This window comes from Vanellus vanellus (assembly GCF_965231255.1).
Source record: "Vanellus vanellus genome assembly, chromosome: Z".
NCBI classification, from domain to species: Eukaryota; Metazoa; Chordata; class Aves; order Charadriiformes; family Charadriidae; genus Vanellus; species Vanellus vanellus.
Window position 1 is genome coordinate 64,919,649 of NC_138908.1, and position 12,477 is coordinate 64,932,125.

Genomic DNA, 12,477 nt, shown 5'->3' on the forward strand with positions numbered 1-12,477 from the left:
GCACATTGCTGGGCCATAGATAATTTACTGTCTACAACGACCCCCAGATCCTTTGCCTCCGAGCTACTTCCCAGCAGGTCCACCCCTAACCTATACTGGTGCCTAGCATTCTTCCTTCCCAGGTGCAGGACCTTGCACTTGCACTTCTTTTGATGCAGCCCAGGATATGGTTGGCCTTCTGGGCTGCGATCACACATTGCTGGCTCATATTGAGCTTCTCGTCAATCAGCACCCCCAAGTCCTTCTCCTCAGGGCTGCTCTCCAGCCATTCCCCGCCAAGCCTGTATTTGTGCTTGGGATTGCCCTGACCCAGATGTAAGACCTTTCACTTGGCCTTGTTGAACTGCATGAGGTTGGCATGGGCCTACCTCTGCAGTCTGTCCAGGTCTCTCTGGATGGCATCCCTCCCCTCCAGCATGCCTACCTCACCACACAGCTTGTTATCATTGGCAAACTTGCTGAAGGTGCACTCGACCCCACTGTCCATGTCGCCGACAAAGACATCGAACAGTACAGGTCCCAGTACCGACCCCTGAGGAATGCCACTCGTCACTGGTCTCCACTTGGACATCGAGCTGTTGACTGCAACTCTGAGTGCGACCGTCCAGCCAGTTCTTTATCCACCAAGTGGTCCATTTGTCGAATCCATGTCTCTCTAACTTAGAGACCAGGATATCGTGTGGGACAGTGTCAAACACTTTGCACAAGTAGATGACATCAGTTGGTCTTCCCTTGTCCACTGCTGCTGTAACCCCTTCGTAGGTGGCCACCAAATTTGTGAGGCATGACTTGCCCTTGGTGAAGCCATGCTAGCTGTCACTGCTCACCTCCTTGTTTTCTGTGTGCCTCAGGAGAGTTTCCAGGAGGATCTGCTCCATGATCTTGCCAGGCACAGAGGTGAGTCTGACTGGTCTGTAGTTCTCTGGGTCTTCCCTGTTTCCCGTTTTGAAAATAGGGGTTGTGTTTCCCCTTTTCCATTTGTCAGGAACTTCACCAGACTGCCACAGCTTCTCAAATATGATGGCTAGTGGCTTAGCGACCTCATCTGCTAGTTCCCTCAGGACCTGTGGTTGTATCTCATCAGGTCCCATGGACTTGTGCACCTTCAGATTCCTCAGATGGTCTTGCACTTGATCTTCCCCTACAGTGGGTGGTTCTTCATATTCCCGATCCTCGCCTTTGCATTCTGTGTCATGGGCAGTGCGGCTGCAGTCCTTGCCAGTGAAGACTGAGGCAAAACATTAATTGAGTACCTCAGCTCTGTCTTTCTCCCGGGTAACCAGTTCTTGCGTTTCCTTCCGTAGAGGGCCCCCCTCTTCCCTAGTCTTTCTTTTCTCGCTGACATACTTAAAAAGGTTTTTTTTTTTTGTTTGTCTTAATGTCCCTGGCCAGATTTAGTTCTATCTGGGCTTTAGCTTGTCTAACCTGATCCCTGGCTGCTCAAACAATTCCTCCGTATTCCTCCCAGGCTACCTACCTCTGTTTCCACTCCCTATAGACCTCCTTTTTCCTTTCTGGTCATGTCCAGGATCTCCTTGTTCATCCAAGGCATGTAACATGTTATTTGCTCAATCCTGAGACCTGCAAAATATTCTACTACATCAAATTGTAATTAAGACGTATGCGAAACATTTTTGACAACAAATATTTGCAAAATTAGAATATGTATGATGAATAGCTTCAGATACTGAAAATTGTTCTTTGGTATTAGAACGTGCAGCATTGCCATTTAAGTGTATAAGAATTCTGCCTGCATAAGCAGAACCCAGGCCCAAGTAATAACAAAATATACGCTGCAGAAAGATCAGATAACTGTACTCTGGATTGTTTCCCAGGTTCTTCCTTTGTCTACTAGTGTATTTGGTCTAGTTATTCTCTGCTGAAATCAATGAGTGCTTAGCATTGATTATAGCTGGAACAAGTTTGAACACAGTATTTGAGCAACGGCAAACCTTAATTTTGCGAATCTTTATGCTTAGTTAACATAAAGTTAATATGTGCATCAAGAAACCTTAATTTTATGAATCCTTATGCCTATTTAACATAAAGTCAATTTGTGCATCTTAAGCTGTATGGATCTGGTGTTCAAGGTTAATAGTAATTCATGGTTTTTGTAAGGTTATGACTTTGGACCATAAAAGTAATAGTGGCTGAATATGATTTCAAAATGTTACATTGCATAGTTCACTATGACGTCTTAGTGTTTTGCAGTGTAGATCTGTTTTAGTAGAAAGAATTTGCCTTGACTCATTTTCTTTTGTTTTTCAGGAAAAGAAATGGAGCCAGTTCAGTAACTATCAAGTCTAACGTCTTACTGATATCTTAAGGAATCTTACAAATACTGGTTTTGAATTGAGAAAATGACTGCAGATATAGAAGAAAGTACAGGTTGTTGGAAAAGAATACCTGTCAAAATGTGGAACATCCAGTAGTTAATTTGGAAGTAGTATAAAATAAACATACCTGTTATGGTGCGATTCTGGAGTGGAGTTAACTCTATAGCACACAGGTAGCTCTCCAAGGAGGAAAACAAAAAGAGCTTTCTGTTTTTCTAAATTATGGAAATTTTTTGGAAGACGTGGACATGGATTTTGAGCCTAGTCATGGTTTCGTCGGAATTTCACAGTGACAGCAGGCTTTCATATAGTTCTCAAGGTAGGGTTCTGACCTCTGTAGCTGACAAGAAGCATCTATTTTTGCATTGCATTTGGGTAATATTTTCTAAACCATGTTTATTTAATTCATGAGACATATGGGCACTCTTCGTAGTCTTATGATTCATTGTCATGGAAGTTTTAAATGCAGCAAATCTGATTAATTTTTTTGTGTGTTGTAATTTCTGTCTACTTTTAACTGTAAAAAAGCCTTGCAAATTAAATCTAGTAAAATGTTGTACTTGATAACAGTTTAGAGGCTTGCCGTAACAACATTAACATGTTTTTAGAGTAGTAAGTAAGGATCTAATCTTAGTTTGATCGATTAAGATTTATAGGATTTTAATGAAACGAAGAGCCATTTTACATGATTGTTACAATATAATACTTTTTCAGTACTACTGTTTTTATTCTTGCAGGTGGATCTAATAGCTTTTCTCTTTGAATGTTATCGCTGGGAAGAATGTGTCCTCCTTAGGTTAGAATTTAGCCCCAGATGTTTACATATTTTGGGTAAATAGGAAAATATATGTAGTTAAAAACTTTTGTATTTCCAGGGACATCACATTAATAGGAAACTGAACACATTTTTTTGGCTTAGAAAGAAAGACAAGAATGTTTTATTTTGTTTAGTAAAACGCTACATCTTGCACTTACCTGCCTATGACTTTTACTCATGAGGGTGATGAGATTTAGCCAAGTATGGTTTATGTTTATACTACTACTTGTTGTTTCCTGTTATATTTTCTCTCTCTTCTATGCCCACTCCCCGGACTGTCTTACCTTGTGATTACAAAGAGGAATTCCTGTCTTACCTTGAACACTACCAACTAACAATCCCAATAAGGGTTGATCAAAATGGAGCCTTCCTCAGCTTTACTGTGAAAAATGCTAAACCCTCAAGAAGGAGGAGGAGCACAGACCCTTATGACCAAGAACTGGCAGCATCTAAATTATTTTTTAAACTTTCTGCCTATGGCAAGCACTTTCATTTAAACCTGACTCTCAACACAGATTTGGTGTCCAGACATTTTACAGTAGAATACTGGGGGAAAGATGGACCACAATGGAAGCACGATTTTTTAGACCACTGTCATTACACAGGATATTTGCAAGACCAGCACAGTACAACTAAAGTGGCATTAAGCAACTGCAATGGTCTGGTAAGTGCACATTATGTAATCTAGTATAATAGCGCGCTTGTCCCTTTTAAATTACTGAAGAAGGACTTAATTGGCGTTTCTCAGTTTTTTTGAGACCCTGCGGGAAGCAAGCAGACAGGAAGATGCAAAAAAACCCTAAAACCTGATCTGGGTCCTGGGGAAAAGCAGTCATCGTTTTTTCAAGCGTAATTTTAAGTATTAAGACCTGATTCTGTAGTCCTTTTGGCAGGCAACATTTTCGGTGTTTACTGTGTCTGCTCTAGGGCTGCAAGGTGAGGTCTGTGCTGAGACCCTCACGGCTTGTGAAAATGTTGCAAGCTCAAGGGGCAGGGAGGAGGAAACAGTGGATCTTTTAGGATGCTGAATCTCTCCAAAGAGACGTTGATTGAACTGAACACCCGCTTGTTGTCTTTGAGAATTTGGGTTTAGAAACTGAGTTAATAACAGAGGAGAGGAATTGCTTGGTGTAGAAGTCATCGTTGCTCTAAATTCAAAGGGTGAAGAGGAAAGTAGGTCCTTTGCAAGTACCAGCATCAAGAAGTAACGATTTATCTTTTTTTTTAGAAATAATTTGTTTACAAATTGTGAACAGTTGCATTTAAAAGTAGGACTGGAAATTCTCATCTCTTTTATTCTCGTCTCTTCTTCTGTTTGATCACGTGATCAAAGCTTCTTTTATTCCCAACGGAAATTAGAAAACAAATGCAAAAAATTAAAAAAACAGACTATCGAGTAACAAACTACTGAAATATAAAGGCATGACTAGGAAATACTAAATCAAGACCCTGTGATTTCCCTGGCAAAAATACATGTATTTATTATGGTTATTCAGTCTGGTTTTAGTTGTAGTAGGACACTGATCAGTCGTCTTGTTAGGAATAGACAGATCTACCTAATTGCTAAGGAAAAAAAAAAAGATTACACAGGCTTACTAAACTAATTCCTTTTTATCCTTGGAAGTGCTATTGAATAATACATCTGGGGTTGTTATTTACAAGTAAAAGCCAGCTGTTTCAGACCGAGATAGGTTGCATGACACCCAGCTACTTGTGATATCCCTGATACAGCCTAGGTTAACGTTTTGGAGTACTCTTGAGGAAAAAGAATTTAATGGGGATTTCCAGGGCTAAGTGAACACTTTCAAAGAAACATAGTTGAAATGGTGTTCCGTTGAGCGTGGTATCACAGTTTGGTTAGTGCAGACTTGTAGTGGATAGGTCTGAATTTAGTACAATTTTCACTTTGGTTTTGCAGTTCCTGTGTAGTAACTTTTTTGTCACAGTTATTTAAGCTCTTGAACTAATACAAGGCAATCATTTTGCTTCTGAGTTCTTTTCAGCTAAAAATACTATATGGAGAGCAAGTCCCCACTTTCAGGACTTGCTGATTTAAAAGAGGCTGCATGCCTCTGTATCTCCAGAGTTTCTGCCCATTGGGGCACAGACTGGTTGGCCCCTTTGGAACCTGCAGTCCATGCTATGGTGCTCCCTTTTGGGTTCCTCCCTAACTTTGGCCAGGGAGTCAGCCAAGAATGCCTGCTTTTGCCTTAGCCGACTCTTGCTTTCCTTTCATGTTAGGAAAACAGAATGGGATGAAGCAGAAGTCCACGTTCTCTTCTCAGCTTTGCCAGTCTCTCACTCGTCATGTCACTTCTTTTCTTCGAACAATTTAGCATCATGGAAGGTGCCATGGGGAAGCAGAATCTTTTTTTTTCCTTCTGTGCCTCACACCCTGAGGTGACATTTAGCGTTCCTGTTGCTGCGTGTTTTCCCTCTGCCCTCAGCCTTGCTGTTTTGCTGGAGTGAGGCCACCTGTTGTTCTCTGGTTTCTAGGTGTCAGTACATTAACTTAGTGTTTGTAAGTTAACTTTAGTGCGGAGTGCTTCTCAGTTAAATCATCATTTTTAGTGCTTTTAGTTGTCGGCAGCTCCTACGTATTTCCTCTAGATATTCCTGTTTAGGATTAAGGCAGCCTTAATCCAGTCTCTGGGCACACCACGGCTGGCAGCCTTGAGTTCTTCATGATTGCGCCTCTTACTTGGGACTGCGAGTGTCGGGTGTCCACTGCACCTCCTAGAAAGGCCAAGCCGCAAGCACGTGAGGCTCCTGCCATGCTCCAGAAGCAGCAGGGGTGGGTGACACAAGGCTCTTTCCCAGAGAGGCAGGGATCCTACAGAGGGGTGCAGTGGTGGGCTCTACTCTGTGTCATCCTCTACCGTAGAGAAACTCCTGTGTCGTCTAGTGTTGGCAGGGCCTTCTGGGGAATTGAGTATGGGAGTTACCACTCCATTCAGATAAATCCATCACAGAGTTATCTTTAAATGAGGAATCCTACTGACGAATATTTTGTTTTACAGCTGCTGGTTAGGGCATGTTTAATAAAGCGATTGGCAGTGAATATTGAAGATGATACTACTTGCTTTAGAATTAGTGATAGTTCGGAATATGCTGTGCTTAAGGCATTTGTTGTGTTTTCCAGTCTGATTCTTGGTCTGAAAGAGACTGCCAGTCATATTCTGCATAGTCCTTCATTAACATCTGTCTCAAAGTAAGTAATTTGAAGTTTAGTTCTAAAACAAGTAGCAATCTTTAACAGTGAGTGTTGGTCACAAGCAAAATTCAAGCATTCCATTTATTCCAGTTGTCCGGTTAGGCTTCAGTATTTCCAAATGAGTCAAATTTCTTCTCCTTAGTGAGTGTTTTGAGTTATTCTGTTTAGTTATTCAGGGTGGTCAGGTGAGACCATGGTCTAATTAACATAAATTGTATGAGTTTGAAGAACACCTGCAGTTTCTGAGATGAGTTCTAGTGCAAGGAGGGCTTTCTCTCAGTTTTGTTGTAATGAAAGTGATGAGCAGTCAGTTCATTTCCCTGTCACTGTTTCCTGTTTCAGCCTCTCCCTCTATATTTCTCATTACCAAGTGCCCCAGAATTACAGGCTGCTACTTACTGAAGTTTCATTCCAGCAGTTTCCATCTGCTGGGCCCTGATTATGCTATAAATTGTCTGAAGTTATGAGGAAAGCTCTATAATCCAGTGAACAGTCATGTGAGGAAATTGAAGGTCTTGTCCGGCAGGCTTTTTGGCTTCCAAACTCATATTTACTTTAGTGGATGTTACATTTGTGGATGGATTGCAGGTTTGGCCTTCTCATGAAAGTCTGCAACGAGCAGTATTTTGGGGCCTTTGGATGTTGGGTGCAAGGCAACAAGGCTGAGGCATTGCCTAAGCTGAGCATGTCATACTGAAGGAAAAGAAGAGAAGAAACGGTGGTAGACCGGCTGAAGAGAGAAGAACGCCTCAAGGGAAGGAACTTTGTCTAATTCTGAGGGGAGCAAGTCTTAAAGAAGAAAAGTTTTGGAGCTCATAGTAGTGGAATTCAGCAGAAACCAAACTTTTTGCATTCTGACCGACCTCTGTCCTCTGCCAGGTATCAAAGCTCTTAACTGAGTCCTCAAATAAGTTTTCTGCAGTAGCAGATTTTCTCATTTTGAGCTGAAAAGCCCAGTAGTGGGAAATACGTTAAAACGCGTAGAAAGTGATTATTATTAGGAAAACGAATGAGAGTTTAAATCATATTTTGAGGCTACTGTGGGTGCAATATAATGTTTAATGCACAAGCCCAAGTATTTCCATAGGATGTGAAGTTTGATGCTCATTGTGCCAGGTAGCACCGATGTCTCCATCCAAAAAGAAAGCATAAGAAGTAAGCTGTGGCTAAAAGCATGACCTACTTGGTTAAAGGAGGAATTATTTTGCTGGAGGACTTCATTTTTGTTTCATGTATTCCTAAATTCATATGTATCAATTAATCATATTCTTCTTAAATTAGCTCATTTGAAAGCTGATTATACTATAAAGAATACATCTACTTTTATAGATTATAAATTGCATATAGTATGGTGTTTTTTAATCATATGTAATGTCTAATTTCCAAAATAATTGATAAAGATCAGGAATTATATTGAAAGGGATTTAGTGTTGTAGATCAGTGTCTTTGGAGTTCTCTTTGGTACTAATATGTGTTTGCAGTATAGACTTAGTATTTAGAAAATTATATGTAAGCTGTCCCTTTCCTTGTTTTAAGGGGTCTTGTTAGATTCCGTGATGTACTGCCTCAAGCCAGATCACTGTTTTTTTCATCTTTAAGAACACAGTAGGCTAATGCAATCTTTTTCTTCAGTCATAAAACCGCACTGAAGTGTGTAGCCAGCTGTAGGCATACTGAACAACACTGACACACTTTCAGAAGTGCCATTACTACTGCTTTATATTAAAAATGGATAAGGCATGAAGTCTAGAAAGGTTCAGGGCATGGAGAAATTGTAAAACAGTAGTACTGCTTGGAAAAGGCATACACTTACTTGTCCTCCACAATTCACTTTGCTTCTGCGACTGATGGACATCCCCCATCTGAAGGAGGTTCAGGCTCCAGCTGGACAACCTGACAGAAAAAGATTCCTTTTCACAAATTCAGGGGAACTCCATGTGGATTCACAGATTTGTCTGAGCATGTCAAACCACTGGATCCAGACATTATATATGTTAGCAGGAGTTGGCAGTCTGTAGTGGGATTGGATAACACAGGACCTCAAACAATCTGCTTTAGATAATAATCTTGGGAATGTTGCTTGTAGTAACCTACTTGAGGCATTCAGCTTGTTTTATAAATTCACGGTATTTTGTCAAAACCTTTTGCTGGTCATTCTTATGTTGTAATGATATTTCTTATGCTTTGGAGAAGGAGTTTAATTTACAAACCGTTCAAATACAATAGCAAAACTAAAACCAAAGTTAATTCCTTTTAGTGCTTTTAAAGGGCATTATTTCAGTCTCCTTTTCCAACTGAAAATGTGTCTTGCTCAAATAGTAGATTATAAGACGAAATGGGGTTTAGAATATTGGTTTGGATACAATATAATTCCCACTGTTTATTAATCAGGCATTGCTGAATGCATGTACAATGGAAGTATCTTTAGTCACACAAATTTTCTAAACTCAATTAAATGTTGGTTGTCACTGACATACACACTTTTTATATACGGAATTTGGAGTGCTTCTTAAAAATCAGTCACTGCAGCTCAATGAGACCACTGGCATCAGCTTGATATTGGAAGAACAGTTTTGTTTGACAGCAAAATTAGTAAGATAGGTTTGACTGACTGCATACATGTTCTGACGACCTGGTGCTAGGTATAAGTTAAAATTTATTTGCAGTTCCTTAACTAGATGTTACGAAGATCTGTTTTCTTAAACCACCATAGTGTTTGGGCAGATGAGATCAGATGTCGACTGGGCATAGGAAAAATTGGTGCTACTCTCCAACCTTTTTCACTGCTGGTACCTGAAGGAACTGTGATCGTAGTTCGCAGACATTCATAATAGTTTTTGCATATTTGCAGCAGCAAATACACAATTTGTATGGAGAATTAATATTGCAGTTAAGTGTTGTTTATGGCATCTGAATTGACTCACTCCCACTGAGGTCATCTCACTGCTCAAAACTATCAGTTTCAATATCTGATATATATGTCTCATTCATGCTTGGGCTTGTTAACCTGAAGAATAGATGCCCTGTAGTAACCAGATTTAGATTAAGGCCCGCTCTGTTGCAGAGACAGAGCTGCAGATTGGATGGTACCTCTGTCTCCTCAGGCTTGGCATGAAGTGGGCAGCCTGATGGGGTTGGCCAGAACCACTCTGCAGGACTCTTTTCTTGTGGGAACATGATACTGGAGCTTATAATGGCTCAGGATTCGCGTGAACCCAGATGTCTGACATCCAGACTGGATACAGTCCAGACTGTCAAGGTTCTTTCTGCACATCTGGCAAACCCAGTTACGATTTCATTTATATTTTCAAGACTACTTCAGCAGCAGTGTACCAGTAAATGATTTATTTTCTAGCAAAATCTTAGACTCCAAGTAACAAGAAGGCATTGTGAGAGGAATTTGATACCGGCATCTTCCAGGTGAATATAGACCCTGATGTTGCCTTCTTGAGTAAATAATTGAGTTCATAATGAAAAATACCACTGAAGAGGAACACTTATTGTTATAGTCACTGTGCAAGGAGTGTGTAATTGAAAGCTGCAGTGCGTTCATACATCAAAATTTATAGTAGTCTTGTATTTGGAGAACACTGTTCTTTCTGATGTGTAACACAGGATTTTTTATTTTGTAAGTTTTATGTTGTTACTGAAATCCCGTTGTTCCAGGAGTGAAGAACAGCAGGCATTTTATGTACAAAACAGCAGCAGGACGAGAGCTTTGACCAAGAGTACAATGGCAAGCCCTGATCTTAGCAACAGCTTTAGGATATTTAGAGCAGATATGGAATGAATGGTTTTACGGTTGGTCGTAGAGTTATCATCGGAGGAAAAAAAAAATACCTCCTTTAAAAAAAGGCGTATGCATAGTACTTGCTTTACAGATCAAAGGTGTGGTAGAAATTAGTGATTCATCAAATCAAGATCTGAATGCTGAAGTTCCTGCTTCCAGTCTCCTACCTGATGAGTAGCTCTTTCTCCTGGTGTAGAAAGTTCATACGTTCAGAATTTTCTAGATATGGATACCAGAAATTTTTATTTAGCAAATATAGGTGTGGGAGTCTGTCAGGGCTTATTTCCTAATATTTCTGTATCTGAAAGGATTCCAAAACTGGATTTTCTACTAAAGTTCAGTTTTAATTGCTGAAGGTTCAGGAAATTGCATAGTTGGCCTGAAATCTCCCTTTTCTTCCATAAACCACTTCCTGTTTGGAAGAAGCTGAGTTCACAAATGCGAGAGTTATGAGAATAGAATATCTACTATTCTGCACTGCGGTATGAGGAAAAAAGTGTTCGTTTATTATAGAAAATGAGGTCCCAGTGCCAGTCTGCAACAACTTGGATTTGCCAGATTTGTGGTGAGACCTTTTAAGGAATCAATGCTTTGTAGATAATGTGTCATAGAATGGTTTAGGTTGGAAGGGACCTTAAAGATCATCTAGTTCCAAGGCCCCTGCCATGGGCAGGGACACCTCCCACTAGACCAGGTTGCTCAAAGCCCCATCCTAAGTTAAAGTTAATAATTTGATTTTAATAACCAGCTCAGTTTTGCACTTCAGCATTTGGATGTAAAATGCTGAAATTTTCCCTGCATATACGTTCTAAAATTAATCCTTCATTCTGCTTTTCTTTGATGCAGTATGTGGCTTTAAGCATCTACCGGTATGGCGTCACAGAGGGATACTGGTCTCACCATTTGAGCAAGGCCATTTTGGCTTGTCATCACTTTTAATGGATATGAATCATGTACATGTAGTTTTGGAGCATCACTGTGAAGAGATTATTTGTCATATACTGAGAATATTTCTTGCTATTTTACCACATCCACCAAAAATGATGGGAAAGAACTCTGAAACAGGGCAATGATATGTTTATCCTTTTCTGATTATGTCACTTATAGACGCTTACTCCTGCTGCCACTAAAATCAGTGGAGGAGAGCTGGTCCGTGCATTGTTGTCTGTGTTGTCATACAGTTGCGGATTTCTTCAATTACATAGATGATAGGAAAATGTTTTTTTGAAGTTAAGCTTTTTAATAGGAGTTTTATATTGTCTTTTGCAAGCTTTAATTTTCTTATTTTCTTCTTTAAGCATGGAGTCATTGCTACAGAAGATGAAGAGTATTTTATTGAGCCTTTAAGGAATATAACAGAAGATTCTAGTAGCTTTAATTATGAGAATGGTCATCCTCATGTTATATACAAAAAATCTACCATGCACCAGCAACATCTCTATGATCACAGTCACTGTGGAGTCTCAGGTAAATGAGTATGAGTGTCAATCCTCTTGAAAAAAATTGTAACTTCAAATGTATTTTAAAATCTTGCTTGGTTCACGTGTAAGACACAGTGGAGAATGTAGCAATGGGAATCCTGCTTTTGGGTGATGCAATGTGGCCGGTTGAAAAGAAGTTTTTCTTTTTTTTTCAGATTCAGATATAGTGTCTTTCAAAAACTGAGACACTGGGAGTAAGTCTTGTTTTATGCCTGTGTTGTATGCAGTGGTGGTAATAAGTACAGACTTCCTCAAAATGTGCTACAAATATGTTTAATTCCCCAACTGGAAAGTCTGATTGAGTGACTAAGTATTACAGTTCAATGTTTAATAAGTGTTCTGTCTCATTTGAGGAGCCTTGACATACAATAAATGTGTTAGTATTATGATTGGTAATACATATGGAGCTGGAGTCCACATCTTTCTTGTTTATGGAGGTTTATTGTGTTCTGATACTGGCTTTTGGTTCAGTGGGTTAACATTATTCCATAATAGTCACGTATGTGATTTACAGGTTCCTTATGGGAAGGATTATATAGTTTTGATTGAGAGGTATTTTCATTGTAAAGCAGTTTTAACTTCCACAAAGACACTTTTCAAGTACTCTTTGACATGACTTTCACTTGCTTAAACTGAAGCTGAAAACTAACTTCTTGAAGACAGCATGGAGTAAATCTGACAAGTTATTTTAGAGCACTGAAATAATGGGATTTTTACATAACAAAAAAATGTTCTAACCTTGTCATTTGTTCATGTCTCGGAAATAGCTTGTTCTCAAAAGTTCAGTCCTGGACAGTTGTATTCCATGAGATTCAGTGCACAGGGCAGGCTGACAAATA

The 12,477-nt window shown here is 39.8% G+C and overlaps 1 protein-coding gene across 1 annotated transcript in view; it reads left to right on the top strand.

Moving 5' to 3' along the window:
• Positions 1–2,558: 2,558 nt before the first annotated feature.
• The window catches only part of ADAMTS6 (ADAM metallopeptidase with thrombospondin type 1 motif 6), a gene marked incomplete at both ends in the record, with an annotated part of 155,581 nt that continues 145,662 nt past the window's right edge, over positions 2,559–12,477 (top strand). Inside the window, 3 exons of the mRNA XM_082497197.1 lie at positions 2,559–2,655; positions 3,453–3,817; positions 11,456–11,624. Of these exons, the coding sequence (XP_082353323.1) occupies positions 2,559–2,655; positions 3,453–3,817; positions 11,456–11,624 (631 nt within the window). The remainder of the gene's footprint in view (positions 2,656–3,452; positions 3,818–11,455; positions 11,625–12,477) is intronic.